The 23,873-nt window shown below is 38.5% G+C and overlaps 1 protein-coding gene across 1 annotated transcript in view; it reads left to right on the forward strand.

Annotated features, from left to right (window-relative positions):
• The first annotated feature begins 11,505 nt into the window (after positions 1-11,505).
• Positions 11,506-23,873, forward strand: part of DPP4 (dipeptidyl peptidase 4) — a 57,207-nt gene continuing 44,839 nt past the window's right edge. Inside the window, exons 1-7 of the mRNA XM_008048884.2 lie at positions 11,506-11,542; positions 14,394-14,489; positions 14,921-15,012; positions 16,347-16,427; positions 22,140-22,192; positions 22,307-22,379; positions 23,118-23,238. Coding sequence (XP_008047075.1) covers positions 11,506-11,542; positions 14,394-14,489; positions 14,921-15,012; positions 16,347-16,427; positions 22,140-22,192; positions 22,307-22,379; positions 23,118-23,238 — 553 coding nt within the window. The remainder of the gene's footprint in view (positions 11,543-14,393; positions 14,490-14,920; positions 15,013-16,346; positions 16,428-22,139; positions 22,193-22,306; positions 22,380-23,117; positions 23,239-23,873) is intronic.

The raw sequence follows: 23,873 nt of genomic DNA on the forward strand, positions 1-23,873 counted from the left end.
TCCAGAATCTGTTTTCTCAGTGTCTGATCTCCCAGGGGTCTGTGTGAGACCTATAGTCTTCTTTTGGTTTTTCTTCATTTGTGCGTTTTTTCCCCCTCCCTACTTTTTCCTTCCCTCCACGTCACCGTCTTCTTTAATTCTGTTATTCAGGGGTAAAGGGATTGGTTTTACTTCTGTTTGTTCAATCTCCTATTCTTTATGTATGCCCTCTTACTTTGTTCAATTCTGGAGTTGCACTGTAGGTTGGGGGTGGTCCTTTTTGCAGTTTTGAGATTTACTTAAGGGGGAGCTGTGATTCAAAATCTATCTGCAGGTCCTAGTATTCACTGACAGGTGTGTGGATAATCTGGAACCCACTTCCCACTGCCTTGGAATCTGTCCGTGCAGTGGGGCTATAGGTTTACTCCCTGAAATAAAATGTGGTTAACAGAGGGAAGAGAATGGAGCAGACAGTGGGTTGAAGAGGGGAGTGGAGAGGTAAAGGAGTAAGGGAGGAAACAAACGTGTGCCAACAAATGGAGAGAGACCTATACTGAAACAGATAAAAACAATAGACCACAGCTGCTGACAAACCAACTCCCAATGTCCTTTCAGTTCTCATTTCTAGCTTTCTTGTCAAGCAGGTAAATTAGTTTGCAGTTAGGGTCAGTTGCCCCTGGTCTGCTGTGAAGGACAGTTCAGATGACCCTCTGTTCACCACTCTGGCCTATGTCTTTTTCAAGCTTGTTTCTCCTGTTTCGGTGTTGTTACCTTGAATCGCCAGCGGTGGTGCTATCTCAGCTGCTCGCCCCAGAAGGGGTAGGCCAGACAGGAAGTGGCAGAGACTGGAAATGGTTGCCTGCCTCAGGGCACAGGCAGGGGACTCACAGCAGGCAGGACGTCTCAGTCGCAGGAGAGGTGGCAGGGATCCCACAGATCTTCCCTGAAGGGGCTTCAAGGACTGAAGTCGTGGATCGCCTCCGGCCCGGGTGGTGCGATGTGCTACCAGCGATGTCTGCAGCGGCTGCGCTGCGGTGGCTGTCCAGTCCGCTGCGATGCCCCAGCGGTGGCAACGGTTGAGCTCCGTATGAAGAGCAGGCTGCAATTTTGGGGTCCACAGCCCCGGGGGTGAGAGTCAGAGACCCACTGCAGTTTTCCTTTACAGAAGGTGTCACAGACCAGTTTGCCCTGTCGTCATCTTGCTGGAAGACCATTGAGTTTTTCATCTTTTGTTCACTGTTAGGTCTTGAGTGCCTCTAGAACACTGAATAACACAGTGGGTGCTAAGTAAATATTTGGTGAATTCAATAAATTATCTTAGCGCTCAGGCAAGGAAAATATTTTTGATGAACATTTTTTAATGCTGCAGTAATTCTGAATAAAATGCTTTTGTTCATAAATATGGGGTCAAATCATTCAGTACGAGATCACATATACCTACTACTTGTAGAGTACAATACTAGCAGCTTAAAGATGTAATATATTCATCCTCTTGACTTGTGCATAATCTAGTTAATAAAAGACTGCTCAAATTAAGTACTTACGTAATGATATAAAGTTACTTGATTAATTGGCAAAATATATGGTACACCAAATACGCATTTCAATAAGATAAGAGAGAAATGAGTCTGGACTAAGAAGTAAAGGATCAATCAAGGTTCATGAGGAGGCATGGTGAGAAAATTAAGACCACAGATGTAGATTGTTTGAGAAAAATGTCCAGATGGTTTGAGTAGGCAGCAGGGTCAAGTTAGTATTTCTTTAAAATAAGTGCAACCTCTGTGTGCTCCAGGATAGGGCAGAAATAAGCATTGAAAAGCCAGTGAAGATCCTTGAGAAGGAAAAGATGTGATGAAAACAAAATTCTTTGGGAATCAGGAAGACAAAGCTCTGAGGCACAGGTTGTGGGAAGAACCATCAGAGAGGAAGCCCCCTCTCCCTCTGAATTCTAAGGAAAGGGCTAGACAATGGTAGGAGGGACAGATCTAACAGAAATGACAAACAAGATAGAAAATAAGCTTCTTATGGTAGCTTTTGTGTTAAGGGACTAATCACTGAATCTTTTTGTTGGATAATTTTATATGTTTTTTAAAATGTATACTCCAGGATCTGAGTTATTCAGCATTGTGTGATGTTTAAAATCTGAGAAATACAAGAACAAAGAGGAGAAAGAAAAGAAACCTGTGTTAAAGCTTACATGACTACTTTTTATGAGTTTAGGGAAAAGATGAAAGTTACCATGCAAAAGAGAACAAGGATAGTTTTTGCTTTCTTTCTAGGAAGCCACAACGTTGCCATTCTTAATATTGTCCAGAGGGAAAACTAAACATTATAGAGAAAACTTGGAGTCTTTAGACATTGGAGGACTAGAAAAAATTAAGTTTCACCTGACCCAAGTGCAAATGATACTACTGACCTGCCTGTTTAGATCAGTTGCAAACACTGAATTTGAACACTTTCATAAAGCCTAATTCACCTCCACCAATTCAGAAAAACTGCCAACACAGCATTTGCCATGTGCAGTCACTGTCCTGAAGATTCAGAAAGGTTTAGAAGATTGGTGGTAACCAAAAGCTTTGGCACCACCTGGTTCAAATGCGACTTGGTGCATGCTAGTTAGGGAACTTAAGTCCAGTTGCTGGCTTATGCCTGCCTGTGCCTCAGTCTCCTTATCTGTAAAGTGAGAGTAAATGAGTCTGTAAAAGTATACAATGCCTAGAACAGGCCTGCATACTGAAAGAACATTTAAAGAATGTGTAATTATTATTCTCTATCTATTTTTAACATGTTTCTTCTTTTCACAGTTCCAGGGGTAGTGTAATAATTTTTGCCACACACTTCTGAATGTTTTGCCTGGCAAATACTGGTAAAAGGATAATTTCTGGGACCGTTTTGTTTTCTAGTGATTGTATTTCCTTGTATCATGGATGACAAATGCTTGTCACAAGGAGTAGCCGTGTTGTTTGGACTTGTAAATATTTCTGGAAAGTTCTTCATTGAGCCAGTGCTAGAGCTTTCAGCTTCCCTAAATGCTGATGTTCTTTAATCAGTTGTCTTTCTAACACAAGTTGATCTTTCTTTGCTTGCATTGCCACACATTCCACTGATACCTCACTACAACCACTTTTCTATATTTGCCAAGAGGGGCTGTGGGCCATTTAACCACACACTTAAGGAATTTCTACCTTTCAACTGTTTCTCATCACCTCGGATTATATTGGCTTAATGTCAGTCAATTTAGACAGGCATAAAAGTCCTGTAGATATGAGTTTGGGCCATTATTGTACCAGTCCTGTTTATTCCCAGAAGAGTCCTATCAAAAAGGGAGGGAGTGACTGTACTCAGAAAAAAAGAAAAGGCAACTTCATTTAAAAAAAATAATAAAGCAGTTCTGCCACCTGGCTTAATGCTAACTTCCTAAATGTGAGGAGTCTCCTGACTGCTATGATGGCAGAGTGAGCTGGCCGAAGTAAACTGGGCTTAACTCAGGCAGCCCCTCCAACTTTACATTTCTTCACCAACACTTATCAAGATGAAAAAATATATTTGATATCTGAATTTTGAGACATAAATATTCTACCCACTCTTTCTGCTGCATACATTGAAGTCTTGTGCTGATATTCTTATTGTTTCAAGGCAGTTGGAGTTTTAATCTTCACATCTGCCTTTCAAAAATCAATCTTGGGAGCAGTTTTTGTTTTGTTTTTGTTCTTGTTTTATGTTGCTCACAATTTTGAGGAATGTCTAGGTGAAGTTGTCAAATCATAGCCAGGGCTGGCCACCTAAATTTGGAAATAAAGTTTTCTGGGAAGACAGCTATGGCCATTCATGTACACATTGGCTGTGGCTGCTTTCTGGCTACAATGGCAGACTTGAGTCTGACCAGACCAGAGACCATAGGCCCACAATGTCTAAACTATTTACCAGTCATTTAAGAAAAAAATTCTCAGCCCCATGTCTAGATGTCATAATATTAGAGCTTAAAGAGACCATAATTATAGTGTCAACCTTAAACAATGTGATGCAGAAAATATGATCGAAGTCTAAAGCTTATTCAAGCATAAACCTTGAGGATGACCACTTGGAAAACACTGACTCCAGATGAATGCAGTTGTCTTTCCAAAGCGGGGAAGTTAAGGTTGCACTTATTTAGGGGCAGTTAACAGTGTTGCGATATCTTCCATGCAGGGTCACTACATATGTTACAGTGATTTGATTTGTTACAGCTTGCTACATTGCAGAAAAGATGGCTTTAACATTCCATGAGGAAGGGTGATGATCTGAGGAGGTCTTGTCTCTAGTGCTCAAGGTCTTTCCTAGTCATTTACGGGAAAAAGCAGAAGTTTACTTACATGGTATGTGACTCAGGCCACATAGCCACATTCACCTCAAGGCTCAAAATAATTTAAAGTCCAACAGTTTCAAGTTCAAATTATTTAATTTAATATAGATAAGATGAGTAAGTTCTTATACAGTTACACTACAGTGATGAATATAGGAATCACACTAATTATTTCAGCAGTGGGATTTATTGTGAAAATTGGTTACACAGATAAAAGAGCAAAAGAGGAATTCAAAGTAACTCAGAGACAGCAACTGTAGAAAGACAGTGCCTCTTGTACTTGGGAACAAACAGGAATAAGAGGAATGCTCAAAACTCAAAGGTATATAATGCACCGAGCTACTGTGGTACCTCTGAGAGGCATGATGAAACAGGTTCTGGATGTTACAAAGGAAGCCAGAGGCAGGGGTAGATGCTACTGCTGGATGTGTGCTGTCAGGATCAGCAAGAAAAAGGAAGAGAGTTCCTCCTCTTCTTCAATTGCTATCCAGTTTTTCTCTGCTTTTCCCTTCTGGTAGAACGAAATAGGAATCCTGCAGCTGAAGGGGTCTTAGGAGCTTAGCTAGAGATACCCTTCCCGGCATTACTGAGCAAACGAGGGTATGTTTGGAGTGGAAAACAACAGGTAAATGACTGACACAGGCTGAGAAAAGTGAGCGGGCCTAGTGGCAGCCAGTGGCATGCTGGAACCCACAACTCCTGTCCCTGCTCTGTCTAGACACGTCTGGTCAAGTTCACTGCTTTTCCTACACAACAGCCACTTGGAGTTCACATGCTGTGTTTGGAGCTGTTGGTTCTTACCTTTGCATTGTCTGACTTTTATTTTTTTATTCAACAACTACTTGTTTAGTGCCTACTATGTGCCACCGTTCTAGGCTATAACAATATAGCAGTAAACAAAATGATGCAAAACAAAATCAGTGCCCTCAATGAACTTGCATCCAATCATAAGAGGCCGGCAATAAATAAGTAAAATATTTGTTTTGTTAGATGACATCACTTCCAAGGGGCGGGGGAGGGAGAAAACTGGAAAAGACATTCGAGAATGCCATGGGGGAGGAGGTTTCAGTACTGGTCCAGGGAAGGAATGCAGCATTTTTTTTTTTTTTTTTTGGAATTGGAGTCTCACTCTGTTGCCCAGACTGGAGTGCAGTGGCATGCTCCCAGCCACCACAGCCTCGACCTACTTGGCTCCAGTGATCCTTCTGCCTCAGCCTTCCAAGTAGCCAGAACTACAGGTGCACACCCTAATTTTTGATTTATTGTAGAGACAAGGTCTCACCAGATTGACCAGGCGGGTCTCAAACCCTTGGGCTCAGGCAATCCACTCTCCCTGGCCTCCCAAAATGCTGGGATTACAGGCCAAGCCACCGAGCCCGGCCGGAATGCTGCATTTAAATAAAGACCTGAAGGAAGCGAAGGAGCAAGACTTGGGCCCATGTGGGAGTAAGAACATTCCAGGCGATGGGTATAGCAGGTACAATGTCCTTGAGGCAGGAGCCAGTCTGGTGTGTCTGAGAAATTGCTGAGAGGCCAGTATGGTTGGATTAGAAAGATAAGAGAGAAGGAGGGGAAGGTAAGTCTAGATCTATGACAGACTGCCTCATTAAGCGGTTTGCTTTTTTTTTTTTTTTCCAGACCGTTGCTGTTCTGGGAAACATGCGTTGTACTATTTGGTTGCCCCTTCAGGGTGGACATTTGCAAATACAGTGGTTATGTCTCTAAGCAAATTTGTTCATCTGACACTCTGATCCTTAGGTGTAGATTTAGGGTGCACAGTGCCAACATTCTATAGTCTCCAGATGCCCCTTGATGTATGTGGGATGTTACTCTTGTTAAGAAGTCTGACTTTATTATATTATAATGCCTCTCATGTGGTAATCAGAGAAATATCACTGCTCATACATCCAGTAAGTCCAATAAGTCCAGTGTTTCCTTTCAGGCTGTAAATCTAAATCCAGTAAGTCCAGTGTTTCCTTTCAGGCTGTAAACCGCGTATTTCCCCTATGGAGTTATGGATGGTGTGTGAGGTATGTCAAGGGAGAAAGTGATATTCATTAGCACTTAGCAGATGATTAGATTATGCTCATTCTAGATGTTTTCTCAATGTAATGGTCTCATGCTGTCTTATCAGGATCATTTTCGAGTGTGAATACAGTGAAACTTAATTGGTTCTTACTACATTACAGTAAAATTCTTAATTTTACTGCTAGGTACTTCAGAGGAGAGATTCTTTTGCTTTCATCTTTGTATCTTAATTGCCTAGGATATGCTTGGAACAAAACAATAAAACATAACATATTTGCAGGGCTTCCTAAACTCCAAGTTCTGAGCTAAGCATATTATGTACATTATCGCATTTAATTATTGCAAATCCCTGTGGCCAGATAATGCTGTTATTGTCATTACATAGATTTAAAAATCAAGGCTTTAAAAGATTGTCTTAATTCATTTGTGCTGCTGCAACAAGATACCACAGACTAGGAAATTTATAAACAACAGAAATGTATTTTCTCACAGTTGTGGAGAACGGGAAGTCCAATATCAAGGATCCAGCATTTGGTATCTGATAGGGGTCTTCTTGCAGCATCCTCTGCGGCAAAAGGGCCTAAGCCCTAAGCTAGTTCCTTCCAGCCCTTTTATAAGGCACTAATCTGTTCACAAGGGTGGAACCCTCATGATTTAGTCACTTCCCAAAAGTCCCCACCTCTTACATTACTGCATCAGTGATTAAGTTTCAACCCATGAGGGTGGAGAGATAGATAGATAGATAGATAGATAGATAGATAGATAGATAGATAGATAGATAGATGTATATATATGTTTGAGGGTACAAGTACAGTTTTGTTACATGGATATTTTGTGTCGTGGTGAAATCTGGGCTTTTAATGTAATCATTACCTAAATAGTGTACATTATACCCACTAGGTAATTTCTTACCCCTCAGCCCACTTTCCAGATTTTCAAAGTCTACTCTCCATGTCTATGTGTACACATTATTTAGCTCCCATGTATAAGTCGGCCCCCCAAACTCATGTCTTTGTCAGAGGTAAAATACATTTACTTGATCCTAGCAGTTGTAAATGCTAGGTCCTGGCATTAACTTAAAGTCTAAAGTCCAGAGTCTCATCTAAATCAGATGTAGATGAGACTTAGGGTGCAATTTATTCTGAGGCAAATTGCTCTCCAGCTATGGACTTGTGAAATCAAACAAGTTATGTGCTTCCAAAATACTTTAGTGGGACAGGCATAGTATAGATATTCTCGTTCCAAGGGAATAAATGGCAAAAAGAAAGGGGTAATGTCCCAAGTAAGTCCAAAAAACCCAACAAGGCAAACAACATTAAATCTTGAGACTCTAGAATAATCATTGACTCCATGTCTCACCTTCTAGACATGCTGAATGGGGGTTGGGTTCCCAAGACCTCGGAGGAACTGCCTTCCATGCCACATGGCTTTGCTGGGCACAGTCCATACTGCAGCTCTCATGGAGTCTCGTGCCTGTGGCTGTCCTCACTGGCACTGCATGCTGGTGGCTCTACAGTTCTGGTGTCTCAAGGGCAGCCCTGCCTCCAACAACTCTGTTAAGTGGCCCAACTGTAGTGGTTCTCTGCCTCGTCTACTAGGCTTTCTGAGGAATCCTCTGAAATCTAGGTGGAGGTAGCCATGCCTCCATAGCATGTGCACATCTCATGCCTGCAGAATTAGCACCACATGAATGCTACCAAGTCTTATAGCCTGTACCTCGAAGTGGCAGTTGGGTCACTTGAACCACATATGGGGCAGCTAAGGAGTGCTCACTGAGACTTAAGGCTGTGCATGGAAGTGAATGCTATTGTTGTTGAGGTCCCGTGAGTGCCTGAGACCCCTCTTTTGACATGGTTCTATCCCCGAGGCCTTGGCACTGTGGCCTATAATGGGAGGGACAGCACCAACAATCTCCAAACTGCCTTCAGGGTCATTCTTCTAATGTCATGATGATCTGGCTTCTTAATTATCCATACTAATCTCCTTACTAAAGCTAAATGTTGCTTGTCCACAACCTTGGTATTCTTTTTGAATCTACTGTTTTTGTCTTTACAACCTGGCCAGGCTCAGATCAGGTTGAAACCTTTCCAGATCTTTAAGTTCTGCTTCCCTTATGATTATAAATTCTCTATCTTTAATTTGTTTCAGTCTTCTCATACTTTCTGGTAGGAAATCAAGAAAAGCCATGAAGCACCCTAAACACTTTGCTTAGAAATGTCTTCTGCCAGACATCCTAGTTCATCCACATTGCTCTAGGGCATGGATAACTATTCATCTAAGATCAGTAATACTTTGTAACAAGGATGGCCATTCCTCAATTTCCAATAAGATATTCCTCATTTCTGTCTAAGACTTCATTGGAATGGTCCCTCCTGTCCATTCCAAATTCTACCAGCATTTTGATCACAGTCACTTAGATAATTTCTAAGAAGATGAAGCTCTCTCTATTGCTCTCTTCTTCTGAGCCCTCACCAGAATCGCATTAACACTCTGTCTATGGTCATCCAGGCTTTTTCTAGCATACACTTCAAAACCGTTCCAGCATCTATCCATTATCTAGTTCCAAAGTTGCTTCCACATTTTTAGGTATTTTTTACAGGACTACTTCATATCTCTGGTACCAATGTCTGTATTTGTTCATTTGTACTGCTAAAACAAAATACCATAAGCTGGGTAATTTATGAAGAACAGAAACTTATTTCTTGCAGTTCTGGAGGCTGAGATGTTCAAGGTCAAGGCACAGGCAGGTTGGTGTCTAGTGAGGTTCTTCTTTGTGGATAGCATTGTCTACTGAGGCAGCATCCTCATATGGTAGAAAGCAGAGGGCCAAAAAAGCCCAAGCGAATTTCCTCCAGCCCTTTGTAAGGCACTAATCACTTCTCCAAAAGGTTCCACTTCTTAATACCACCACAGTGGGATTAAGTTTCAACATGAATTTTGGAGGGGATGCCATCATTTAAACTAACAAAAGTTCAGTAGTTTTCCCAAGACCCCAAGGCAAGAAGTGGTCTGGGTTCATATCCAGGCCCTCTGATTCAGATCAATGAGTTATTGAAACCCTTAATTACTGTTTGTTGAACCAATGGAGATGGTTGGCAGCCTGCATATTCTGCTGGGGAATACAGTCACAGGACATGAGGGGGCTTTCAGTTCATTTCTTTTTCTGTCTTCTTGATTTTTTTCTTCTGTCCCTGTGTCAAGGCTGCTATTTTACTAGAGCAAACTTTGAAGTAGTATTCATTTTATTTCTTTATACCCATCATAGATACAAGCATCAATATGGGATGCTAACTGATTACCATATGGAACACAGGATCTCTATAACCAGATATCTTTTTCCTGTTTTTAACAATTTTATGCATTTATGAGCTGTAAAGAGCACATTTCTTTTTAGATGTATTTCATTAGCCATTTATTTGTCAAAACAGTTTATCTTTATGAAGTAGAAATATCATATATTGGAGTTTAATACAAACAAAAAAGTTTATTGTGAATGGATGTGAAAGTATTCAACATATCCTATAATCATACAGTAGCACTTGGTCAAAGCAAAAATATCCCATGGAACTATACTTCTCTCTTCTTTGGATTTTATGATTCTGAATTTTTTTTTATTCAGAACTTATTTTGATCCTACAGCAAGGATTTAAGATACCATGACACTTGGATAATAATTTATTATTAGGATGAGCCATTTTAAATGCTGCTATTCTATCTTTTTTGACTGATAAAAATGATATGTTCATGTAGTTCAAGCTAATAGTCTCTTTATCTAAAGAAGAAAAGTATAAAGTTCCTAATCTCTTTTTCAAAATTTTTATTTTTTTGATTATTGAAGTATTTATTTTATTTTAAAGATATGGGGTACAATTCAAGATTAGGTATACAAGTGGACATCGAACAGGTAATGTTTGGGCCTCCCTTTTGTCCCCGCTTTGCCTGGTTTGAGGTCTGATACCCTTATTGATGTTGTGTCCTCACCCCCACCCCAGTAGTATCCCACTACTGCCAATCCCTTTCTTATAGGGTAAATGTACAGGGTCTACTTATGAGTGAGAGCATATGGTACTCTGTTCTTTGTTTCTGTGATAGATCACTGAGTATTATAGACTCTAAATCCATCCAAGTTGCTGCAAAATCCATATGTTTGTCCTTCTTTATGGCTGCATAATATTCCATTGTATATATGTACCACATTTTAAAAAATCCAATCTAGTTTCAATGGGCAGCATAGTTGGTCCCATGTTTTTGCTATTGTGAATAGTGCTGCAATAAACCTGCATGTGCAGGTATCTTTTATGTAAAATGATTTGAGGTCCCTTCGGGTATATTCTCAGTAGGGGGATTGCTGGGTCATATGGAAGTTCAATTTCCAGTTCTTTTAGAAGTTGCCACACTGTTTTCCACAGAGATTAAAGTAGTATGCATTCCCACCAGCAGTGTAGAAGCGTTCCTCTCTTTTTAAAAATTTTTAAATCATAGAAGATTTTAATCTAAGCGTTTCTGTATAAGCTGATGGGTAACATATGATTAACTGCTTTACTTGGCTGCACAATGCTTTGAACTGATAAGTCAAATGAACGACATGTCCTAAACCGCATCAAGAAAACCACACAAGCAGCCAAAGACCTGCATCTGTTGCTGCAGCAGTGCCCTGTCAGTGAGCAAGTAGAAAAGGAAGAGAAACGTGAGCATGTCCTATAAGAGTCTGACAAAATAGGTTCTCATTTGGCAGCAAATGATGAACTTGCAAAAGGTCAAAACCTGGACTTGGCACTCACATCTCACAGAACTCGCTTATCTAGATGTTTCAAAACCATCTTCCAATGTGCCCTGCTTATCAAATGGCAAGGCAAAAAGCAAGAAACATTTGTGTTGCTCTACTGGCTCCAATTTAGCTATGTTGCTCTGGTACTGGGTAGCTAATATAGAAACTGTGTTGCAGGGTTATTGTAAACAGCTAAGTGAGCTCAACACAGGCCAAAGAAGGTAAGGACCTTGCTAGGATGTCCTGGGTTATAGCTGGTGTGTGGCATCAGCACTGGAATTTGGAACATCAGCAGATAAATCCGGTGCACAGGGGGCCATCATGAGCACAAGGGAGTTTGAACGTGGTAGAGATGATGGGTTTAGAAAAGCTATAGGCTAATGAGAAAATGAGCCCAGCAAGGTCTGAGGAGGAGCAGGAGAGAGGTAAATGCTCAGTGAGGAATACATCCTGAATGTGAAGAGCGGCACCTGGGCAGCAGGTGATGTTAAGGGAATTTTGCCTCAATTATTTAGAATTCCTAGTGTGTGTTGCCCTGAAAAACCTTTAAGTGAGATAGCATTTAAATAAGATAATACTTATGTGATCTCTTATGGGTATTCAGTTAATCTCCGTATTTTGTCAAGACTCAGTGATAGATGTTCTACAGTAATATGTCTGTTTTATTATATATACATATATGTGTATGTGTTTATATATGTATATATGTTTCTATCTCTACTTATAAGTCCGTCTAGAAATCTATACCAGCAGACAATATTAGTATTGCGAATATCCATAGCCATCTGTACCTCAAATTATGTGAATTTGGGAATGCATTGTATGTCCATTTTCAACTAATATTTGTTGGTAACAGGGTATGCATTTTCTCAATAGTATTTTTCAAGTAGTCCTCACTTTTTAAACCATTTGATGTACGAAGGAATCATTGGATGGATACAAACTATTGAGAGCATTTTGTGAACAAACCCAGATTTGCACTTACTATCCCCAATATGAGTTTCAAATAATATTTTCTGTACCACAAAGCTTTTCTTACTATTTAAAGATTGACAAGTTTTTTTGTCAATATTACCCACTTGCTATATTTCTACTAACAAATACGAGTGTCTTACTGACTTTCAGGGATGAAATACAGGACCAAATTGAAAGAAAAATGGATTTTAAAAACGCTTTAACTTATTAAACTAGCTTTAAATAAAATCAATAATGTAATAAATGTAGAAATTTTATCTCCTGAAATGGAAGGTTTTATAAGCACATACTAGGTCATTATTAGATAAGATCTGAAAAAATAAAATCTTAAGAATTTTTTCTGAGAAACGTTTTCTATAAGAGAATTATCTTCCCATAGGCTGTGAAAAATTAACAAGAGTAGGTACTGCTGACTTTCTAACACCAAAGAATAAGATCTGCAGAGATAGGAATGTTATGATGGTAGCTGATTGTTTGAGTATACGTTTGGGTGTGTGTGTATAGAAAAGTAGACAATTTTAAGACACTTCAAGCTCTTATCAGTAGACAATTCTAGGATTGGGGAAGAAGAATCACATTGGCTTAACCCTGCTTCTAGGTTGATACCTTGTGTCAATCAATAACAAAATGCTTTGGGCATGTGTCTACTATGGTGCATGTTGAAGGTTGATTCAAAAAAACAAACAAAAATTTAAGGCCTTATCTTCAAAGAATGTGTGGCCTAGCTGAGGACACCACAGAGGTAGGCATGGAAAAATAGTTGCCAACACAAATCATTAAATGACAAGAACCAAATTAGTGTGGAGGCAGAAGTTAGTCAGAGGGGGCAGAATTGAAGTTTTCATGAAAGAGGTGGGAGTCGGAAGTTGGTGATTATGACAACCAAGGAAGCAGGAAAGACACGGCAGAGAAGTCACTTAGGGCAAGGAGCAGAGATGGAAACGCCCAGGAAGATCTCCTGGGTTCTGTGGTCAGATTGTGAGACCAGATAAGCTGGTTCCTGCAGGGAGGGAGGGGACATGAGCCTAGGAAGACAGTCTTGTGGATTATGGAGGTCTGCAAGTGTCAGGCTAAGGTGTTTGAATCGTCCTGTGGACAATGGGGAAACATTGAAAGCTTTTGAGGAAGGCAGCACTAGAATGAAAGTAGCATTTTAAAACCATTATTCCAGTGCTGGGGCAGAAGAGGGATAGGATGGGAGAACCTGATATCAAGAATCCCTGGAAAAAAGATTTTCCAGGAAGAATTGACAGGGTCAATTAGATGGGCATGGTGGGAAGAGAGACATCAAAAACGATTTTCAGACTTTGAATTTGGGTCATCAATAGTAGACTATAGTACTACACAAATTCCACTAAAATGGGGTGAGAGAAACAAAGATTCCTGAATCAGGTGATCAGCATGTGCTAAAGGTCTCTGAGGAGCAGGAGAGTTTGTAAATGGACCTCAAGACCTCAGTAGTTGCTGGCCACTTGGCCACATGTAACTATTAACTTGAAATATGCCTAGTTCAATTGAGATATGCTATTAAGTGTAAATTATATACCAAACGTCAAATAATTGGTATACAAAAGTGAAAGATCTCATTAACAGCATTTTTTTTAATTTATTTTTTTTGAGTTGGAGTCTCACTCGGTCGCCCAGACTGGAGTGCAGTGGCCGCTCCTGGTCACCGCAGCCTCGACCTGCTGGGCTCCGGCGATCCTTCTGCCTCAGCCTTCCGAGTAGCCGGAATTACAGGCATGCGCTACCACGCTCAGCTGATTCTTTGATTTATTGTAGAGATGATGTCTCGCTGCCCAGGCAGGTTCCGCGGGCTCAGGCAATCCACTCACCTCAGCCTCCCAAAGGCCCGGGATTACAGGCTGAGCCACCGAACCCGGCTAACAGCATTTAAATATCAGTTACATGCTGAAATGATAATATTTTGTATATATTAGGTTAAATAAAATAGCCTATTAAATTAATTCCACCTTATTTTTTTTCAAATATGGCTACTAGAAAATGTTCTAGCATTATATTTCCATGGGGCATTGCTGGTCTAGACCTTCACAGGTAAATCCACTAATACAGCATTGCCAAAGCATGTGAAACACACATACACACAAATGCTTCACAGTTAAATGCATTTGTATCCTTTCATCCAGTCTGAAATCTTTCAAAAATGTGTCTTGCACTTGCTGAGCGTTATTTCTGCATTTTGTGAGCAGGGTATATTGTAGAGATCCATTTGTTTATTTTATTCAAAACTTAGGTTATTCCTTCTTACTGAACATTTGGCTCTTTTTTTTCAACCAACAGATGATGCTACAGCTGACAGTCGCAGAACTTACACTCTAACTGATTACTTAAAAAATACTTTTAGAGTGAAGGTCTACTCCTTACAGTGGGTTTCAGGTAAGAATTTTTTTGGAGGGAGCAGATTTTTATGTTTATGTTTGTTCTAGTTAGGTTAGGTTGCCGGGGTGCTTTTACAGCACTGAGAAGATATAAACCATGTTTGTTAAAACTCTCTGAAAAGTATTTTATTTTCTACTTAAAGGTGAAAAGGGAGAGGAGACAGAAAGAAGTTCAAGTATTTTTTGACATGTACTATAATACATGTCATGTACTATAACAATAAGTTGAAAGTAAATCAAAACTTTGACGATAATAATGGAAAAATAAATGAATGCGAGTGTAATATTCATCATTCATGTTTTTCCAACTTAGAAATGCTTATTTAGTACATGTGTGAACTTAAATTTTAAATGTTCTTGCATAATTTTAGCTTATAAAGATGTCTAATAGCAACTTAAAATACCGATCGGGTTGTTTTCTCTTTTTAGATCATGAATATCTCTACAGACAAGAAAATAATATATTGCTATTCAATGCTGAATATGGAAACAGCTCTGTTTTCTTGGAGAACAGCACATTTGTATGTTTAATCACATAATTAATTCCTGCATGGAATTCTGGGGATTTCTTCCACTACCTTTCAAATCATGAGTACTATCATTTCTTATCCTTTTGGACTCTCCCTGCAGCATATGGCACGGTGGATCTCTCTCTCCTTCTTGAAATGCTCCCTGCCTTGGCTACTTTTTAGTCTCCTTTGACGATTCTACCTCCTCTGCCCATATTTTTAAATGTAAGTGCTCTTTGGAGCTCTGCTTCACCTGCTGCCTGTCTCCCCACTTTGCATGCTCTCCCTAGTGAATTTCACCCACTTCCACAGCATCAGGGCTTTCCTCTCTGTCCTTGATTCTCATAAACACACATTTAACCCTAACTCCCTCCCCAGATTCAAACGTCAGTTTCCAGCAGCCTGCTGGCTCCTGCATATAGATTTTAAATTCAGCATATAGATTTTAAATTCAGAATCCCAGGCTGAACTGATTACTTCCCCCTCATAGTCTTAGCAATCTGAAAACATTTTATTCCTCTTCCCAACTTCCTACTCTTCATAAACAATCGCTTAATTCTCCCCCAAATCACTTAAGCTAGAAACCTCAGAATCATCCTTGGCTCCTCCGTCATTCCTATAGTTAGCCACTCAGTAAACTCTATTGATTCCCTGTCTGTATATCATGTATCTCACAAACTTCCATTTCCACTATACAGTCCTGGTTCTAACCCTCATGTGATCTGGTAGTGGTGAGTGTTCCAACCTGTGTTCCTGTCTGCATTCTGTGGCACCACCTACATCCAGGGCGAACCTCCCTCTGCACTTCCCTCTCGTTTCAGTCATTGTCATCAGAGTAACTTTTTAAAAGATAGGTATGATTCTATCAACTTCACTTGCAAGAACTAGGTCATAGTTCTACAAATTATATCTACATCTTATGTTTAGGTCTCAGCTGTTTTTCTAATCTGATGTCCTCTCACCTTCCACTGTGTCTGACACCTCCCATACTATATTCAGGTTACACATAACATTCTCTAAACATGCATGCCCTTTCCCACACCTGGGCTTTTGATCATGTTGTTTCCACTGTTAAGAAAGTTACCTCTCTTTTCTTGATCCTCATCATCATAGCCATGTTTCCTCTGTTAAGTGGGATTAATCCTTCTCTTTCTGGCTTTCTGACACACATCACTGCCCACCTTCCATCATGACCATTTATGTGGTTGAATATGTCATCTCTCCTACACTGGGCACTCTCAAAGCACAAGCCATGTATCTAGAACAGTATCCCCTACGTAGTAAGTGCTCACTGATGGCAGTTAAATTGAATTGTTCAATTTTTCTTTTTTCTCCTTGATTGACAGGATGAGTTTGGACATTCCATAAATGATTATTTAGTGTCTCCTGATGGACAATTTATTCTCTTTGAATACAACTATGAAAAGGTAAAATAATTGTTTTCTTACTGTGACATTTAAAGAATCCTAGAGTATGATATTTTATAACTGATTTCAAGTGTATACATACGTAAGATTGACATCTAAGAAATCTAATAGGCATTAAAATCTTATTAATTCAGAATCAGAGAATCATTTATATTCATAAAAGACACACCCAACCCATGTTTTAAAATAAATTCATTTTCAGTGGCTTTAAAAACCAAAAAGCACAATTGGTATTATATTGTAGATACTAATAATATGTCAATGAAAATTTACAATTGACCCTTATCATATAATTTAAAAGTTTACATGTCTGACTATACAGCCACTATGTAACCCCTTATTTCTTCTGTCTCAGCTTTACATATAGTAAGACCCTCCATAAGTATTTGCTCTTAAAAGAGTTAAACTTTCTATGCTCCAGAAAGACTCTTCAAGATGGCCCCAACCACCTCCCAGCTTTTGGGTCCCGTCATATACAAACTATTCTAAGAAGGGGAGTCTCAGCATCAGTCACAAGGGTTTCACCGAGAGCACTCAGCTTCTCCTGTCCCCCAGCCAAGCACTGAGTTCTCACACGTTTAGGAAAGGTGGCAGTATAATCACACATCCCCCTCATGTTTAGGATGGATGCAAATCGCCAGTCACTTTAACTGTAGCTTTTTGGTTTTTCATGGATTTGACAACAGTTGCCAAGTATAGGAAGTTTTGAGACATGTAGGAAAGAATGAAAACCTGTAGAGATACTCTGTCTTGAGAACAAAATACAAATTGATGAAAGGTGTCCTTGAATAGATGTGTGTTTCCGTGTTGGAGTTTATTTTCCTAGAGAAAACACAATGCTTGATTGAATTAAAAAATAAAATAAAATACAAATCTGGGGACTCCTACCCCTAACTCTTTTTTTTCTTGGATAAATAATACTGGGAGCCTTATCTCACACACCAATACTACTGTGCTTGGGCCAACCAAACCATTCCCTGTTCCATTTACCACCTCAGGATAGTAACTCGCAATCACAATATTTACCCTGGATTCGCTGTGCTGGGCTCCACTTCCTGGACATAAAGACTCTGTGTTCTGCTAAACTTATCAACCGTAAGCAAATCAGAATCCTATGCCAATTTTAACACGTCTGCTGCCAATTAATGGACTATTGTCTGTTTTATTCAGTTCTTCTTCTGGCTACCTATAGAATAAAGTCCCTTGAGAGACTTTAACATATTCCCAGTGTCCAGGTTCAATCCCCAGATCAATAAATGGAAGTCTCTAGGAATAAAGCCAGCATCAGTATTTTTCTTAATGCCATAGATTATTGTGATGGACAACCAGGGTTGAGAACCACTAAATAACAGTTGTACATGTTAAAGACTAACATAGAAGGTAAGGTAGAAACAGAAAGATAATATTAGCTCAACTTACTATTTATCTGGGTTCAAAAAGTGACATTTGTTGTATGCTAACAGATGCATTCACTGGTAGACCTTAACTGGAAAACCACTCTTGGTGATTTGTATTTCTTGTGTCACTGGAGTTCACCTGTGTATTTAACTGCTTTTGTTGTTTCCCTCTGTCTCCTTCCCCTGCTGTCCATGCTTCAGGCAATGTCCAAAATGCTCCTTTTAAATCTTAAATGAGAAGATGCCATACCTGTGCTTAAATCCTCCAGTGACTTCCCATTACACTCAAAACAGAACACTAGCTCTAACCTGGCATCCAGGGGGCCTACGTGGTTGGAGCTCTTTGTCTGCCTGTCTGAACACACCTTCTTGCCCCCTCCTGGACTCCACATGCTTGGCCAGTGTTTCTCACCCCACCTGCACTTTAGGATCACTTGGGAGAGTTTTTAAAAACAGATGTCTGTGGCCTACCCCAAAGCAACTAACTCAGCATAACTATGGGTGGTGCCTAGACACCGGTAGATTTAAGGCTCCCAGTTCCATTATCCCAAGTTGAGAACTTTTAAGTGCACAATTCATTCTTTTTCTCAAGCATCACTTTCATTCTCGTCTTAAGGGGCAAAGCATTTTCTGTTGCTTCCTTCTGGAACCTTCTTCCCCCATCATCATATGATTCTCTTTTTTTATTAATTCAGATCCAGTCTTGTTGCATCACTTTTTCTAATGTTCTCCCTTGCCACTCTGTTCCACTTACACCCCACAAGTCACTCTATCACATTAGCCCATTTTAGCATCTTCATAACATTTTGTGATATTGTTATTTATTTATTTATTTATTCATTGTCTGCCTTAGTGTCAGTTTCCCTGTGTTTTAGTCACCAGTGCACCTGCAGTGCTTAGGACAGGTTCACATAGTAGATACTCAACAAATACTTGTTAAATGAATACATTTTTTTATTGTAAAGCACTCAGTTATGAGATGATTGAAAGTAGGAGGTGATATCTTCCATTTTTTTTTTGCATTCCAAAAGTATTCAACAGAATTTTCTGTGCAGCATAAATGTTTTGACTAACCAACTCTCAAGAAGCATATCCCAATGAAAGAAGAGTCTAATTGTATTACATTTCATTGGAAGTCCAATTTCCAGTGTTTTTAGGATCCTACTACATGACTTTTCTGTGACTGAGTTAGTTTATCCAAATGGTAGATTATTATAAGTTGTGACTACAAATAAGCAAATGAATAAGTGAATCGATACCTAAGTGAATAAGTATTATACTGTCTAGTATGGATATTCTCCTAGTATCTCTGCTTATTGCCCAATGCTCTAGAGATATTGATAATAATTGTATCATCTATTCCATGTTGACAATGTTCCAGAGCCCTGCTAAACACTTCCCAGGCATTCTCATGCACCTGAGATTGTTGCTGTCATTATCTCCATTTTTCTAAAAAGAAAAGCAAAGCTTAGAAAGAAACTTGCCTTGGCCAGGAGCAGTGGCTCACACCTGTAATCCCCACACTTTGGGAGGCCGAGATGGGGGAATCACTTGAGCCTAGGAGTTCGAGACCAGCCTAGGCAACATATCAAGACCTCATTTCTACAGAATATCAAAAAATTAATCGGGCATTGGAGTGCATGCCTATAGCTGTAGTCCCAGCTACTCGGGAGGCCGAGGCAGAAGAATCACCTGAGCTCTGGGGGGTCAAGGTTGCAGTGAGCCATGATCGTGCCACTGTACTTTGGAGACTTGAATCCAGGTTAGAAGACTCTAAATATTGAGTTTTTAAATGTGATCTTTCCTGTCTTTGCTCTTAAAGTTCTCTTTGCTGCAAAGCTTTTTTACCCATTCCCTGTCATATTCTACCACTAAACTCAGCCAAAGAATCACCTTTTCCATAAGCCTCTCTTCCTCTCCAAGGCCCAATTTATGATTCCTGCTTATCCCCACCCACCTCATAATATCTCTTGACACATCCTGTTGTGATTTTTTTTATTTGTCCATATCCCTCATTCAACCATGAGTTTTTCAAGGAGTGGGACACTTGTTATCCTGTAATATCTGATAGGTGATCACTGCCAATGTTTAGAGACTAAATAGATCGATGTTTCTGTTTCAAAAGATGAAGTGAACATACCAAACATCTTGGGTTTTCTTTTATAACTCCTGATGGTTTGTAACTCTGAAATGATCTCAATCCTTCTTAATATGGTTAGCCTGTACCACACCTTTTGGCTTTAGCAAGTATTATGCTTGTTGCCCAGAAACAAGCATGGGGTGTGTCAAAATAATCCAGGATTCAGGAAAGGAAATTATGACTTGCAAAAAGTAGAAACTGAACAAATATCTGTTGACATGAGAGTGGCATAGGAGGGTAAGAAAGGATAAGTAGTTAAGGATAGGAACTCTATGTGTCTCAGCTCTGCTTTCTCACTTGGCTTCCTAGAGTCTAATGCATATCTATCCATATTTTATATTTTTCTCCTTGTTCATATAACTGAAAATATATAGAGATTCTTTTTAGTTATTGCTTGGTCTATAAAAATGAAATCCCATTTCACATAGTTTTCTTTAAATTGCATTTCTCACTCAGTAACATCATGTGGAACTCCTTCCATGTCATATGGTATCATTCTAAATCATTTTTTGAAACAATAATAGAGCTTTATTTTTTAGAATAGCATCAAGTTTACAAAAAGCCAACAGAGAATTCCCACAGATTCCCTCCCCCATTTTCCTCTGTTATTAACACCTTGCATTAGTGTGGTACATTTGTTACAAATCAACTGATAAGGCAGGATTGAGATGTCATTATCAACTCAAGTACACATTTTACATTAGGAGTTACTCTGGGTTTTGGCAAATATATGTGGATCTACCATTATAGTAGTAGTGAATTTTGACAAATATATGCATCTTGACAAATGTATAATGACACATATCCACCATTGTAGTATTATACAGAATAGTTTCACTGCCCTAAAAATCCCCTGTGCTCCACCTATTCATCCCTCCCTTCCCCCAAACTCCTGGCAACCACTGATCTTTCTACTGTCTCCAAAATTTTACTTTTTCTAGAAAGTCATATGGTTGGAATAATACAGAATATAACCTTTCCATATTCGCTTATTTCACTTAGCAATATGTAGTTAAAAGTTTTTTCCATGTCTTTTGTGACTTGATAGCTCATTTTTTAAAATCACGAAATAATATTTCATTGTATGGATCTATTCACCTACTAAGGGGCATCTTAATTGCTTCCAATTTTGCAATAACAAAGCTGCTAAATAAAGCTGCTGTAAACATTTGCGTGGGCACAAGTTTTAAGTTCATTTGTTTAAATAACAAGGATTTTGCTTATAAAGTTATTGTTGGCCTTGGAGTTTTCTTTATGTGAAGATTTTTATTCATGGATTCAGTTGTTTATTAGTTGTAAGACTATTCAGACTTTCTTTTCTGAAAATTTTGAGAAAATTTTTTTCAAGAAAATTTTCCTTTTCCTAATATTTAAAATTTATTGGCAAAAAAAATGTTTATAATAGTCTTTTCTGTAGAGTCTGTTGTGCTGTCCTATTTTTCAGTTCTGATATTGGTCATTTGTAATTTTCTCCCCCTCATTTTACTTTGTTAGCAATTTACCAGTCTTATCAATGAACCAGTTTTTGACTTTGTAGATTTTTCTCTGTTGGGTGTTTTTCATTTGATTACTGCTCTTACCTTTTTTGTTTTTTTATCTAATTACTTTGGATTTAGTTTAATGTTCACTTGTAGCTTCTTCGGATGGTTGTTTAAAATATTGATGATAGTGTATTTTAATTTTAGTATATATTGCCAGGTGGCTTTCAAAAAATCTATAACACTTTACATTTTTATCATCAGTGTATGAAGTTAAATATTTCTTTACATCACCATCAGCAATAGAATCATGTATCTGTTAAATCTTTTGCCAGTAAGATGGGTGAAAATTTATATTTTCCTAAACAGATGATCTTAATATGCTATGGCAAGTGTTAAAAATAGTGTTTGCACAAAAAGTTGCACTTTGGTGCTTGTGGTCCTAGGAAGTCTCCTTGGAGGAGGTGATGCCAGAGCTAGGTTATAGATAAAGTCCAGAGGAGTTTGTATTAGATGATCTCTAAGATACTTTCCAATTCCAAAATTCTAGGAATCTAGAGAGGAAATTATAAGATATGATAAAATTTGAGAATATGCATGCAATCATATATTCCAAATCTATCATCTTGAGCTCCTATAGAAAGTAGCTAAATTACCAAGAATCACTGAAGCCTGAAATATCTATTTTCTTTTATAGCAATGGAGACATTCCTATACAGCTTCATATGACATTTATAATTTAAACACAAGGTCAGTGACTTCCCTGTAAAATCTATTAGACTTCTCTAATGTAATTTTTTGTGGAGGAAATTAATTGTGAGTTATTATTTTGGTAATGTTTTCTTTTATCTTTTTTTTTTTCAGGCAGCTGATTACAGAAGAGAGAATTCCCAACAAAACACAGTGGATCACATGGTCACCAGAGGGTCATAAATTGGTTAGTGAGTCTTTCCTGTTGCCAGAAAAATACTGGCTCAGACCTTTCATAAGCAGAAGCTACTAACCCTGATACAAAGCAGACATCTTAGAAAGTCAGTACTTTACTATAAAATATAGTGTTATGACCCAAGATAACCTTTTGTGAGCCCTGAAAGTTTCTATAGGGAATTGCTTATTCACTTGGAAGACATTCATCAAACTCTTAAGTTCTAGTTATCTAGTGTACTTGAATACATTGTAAGTCATACCTGCTTTCTACTAGTTCCACGCTGTGTCACTGTTGATTTGTCTTCATGTTCAATAGTGCTAGTGGAATGTCGGAAGTCCAAAAGAAGCCAAACAAGAAGATATAATGTTTATCTGCAGTTAAACCTCTCTCCTCTAGAATGCAACTGCATTCCTTCTACTCACTCTCTCAAGAAAAAAATTCACAGGCATATGAAACTCTGCAGAAGACTTCTAGTCTTCTGGGTCTTATACACTTTAGCATTCAAATAGTGATAGCTGTGTACTTATTTTTAACATATTAAGAATATTTTTAGGATTATTTTGAAATTATAACCTATACTCTTGCAATTTAAGAATGGGAGGGAGTAATTAAATGACTCCTTCTTGCTCAAATTGAATATCTAACTATGGTGATTTAATAATTTGCATAGATAAGCATTTTAAGATACTAGGATAAAATATTTTATAACATGTTATTTATACCAATACTTTTTTTTAATCATTTTAGGCATATGTTTGGAACAATGACATTTATGTTAAAATTGAACCAAATTTACCAAGTCAGAGAATCACATGGACTGGAAAAGAAGATGTTATATATAATGGAATAACTGACTGGGTTTATGAAGGTAGAGACTTTACAGCATTTTCAAATCAGAAAATCTATAAGCTTTTAAAAATAATTAAACATTTCTTTAAAAATGTGAAAATTCAGTGAACTTCAAAATAAACTAATTGATGCATTTTTTAAAATGTCATCAAATCTCTTTTAGAACTCACAACACCAGGTGTCTCATCAGCTAAGAGATCAACTAAGAGTTTCTTGACAATACCTAGTGCCGCTCTGTCCTCATTGTCTCACAATACTCCTCTTGTCTTTGGTTTGTTGCTACAAAGGGCCTTTTTGTGTAGGTAGTTTTTCTAGCTTTATTGGGGCATAAAAGCCTCTAGATTAATATCAAATGTTTCTCCAACCAGGCCTACCTAACCCAGAACTTACTAAGGAAAACTCAATATTCTCACAACATTTAAAAGATGATAAAATATATCTACAGGCTGGAGAGTAGAGGGGAAGAAATGCTTGCTTTATAGAGGATTTGTGTTTATTTGAACTTGGACAAATTATGATTTTCTGTTTTAAAGAAGAAAAATAATTAGAAAGGCTTAGGAAAAAGTGAATAAAAAACAGAACCAACAAAGTTAGAAAGGAATATTCCCTCTTTAAGTATAAAGAGTTTTTAGAAACTGTTAGAAACACAATTTA

The sequence above is a fragment of the Carlito syrichta genome, unplaced genomic scaffold (genome assembly GCF_000164805.1).
Source record: "Carlito syrichta isolate Samal-C Ts95f unplaced genomic scaffold, Tarsius_syrichta-2.0.1 Scaffold128021, whole genome shotgun sequence".
NCBI classification, from domain to species: domain Eukaryota; kingdom Metazoa; phylum Chordata; class Mammalia; order Primates; family Tarsiidae; genus Carlito; species Carlito syrichta.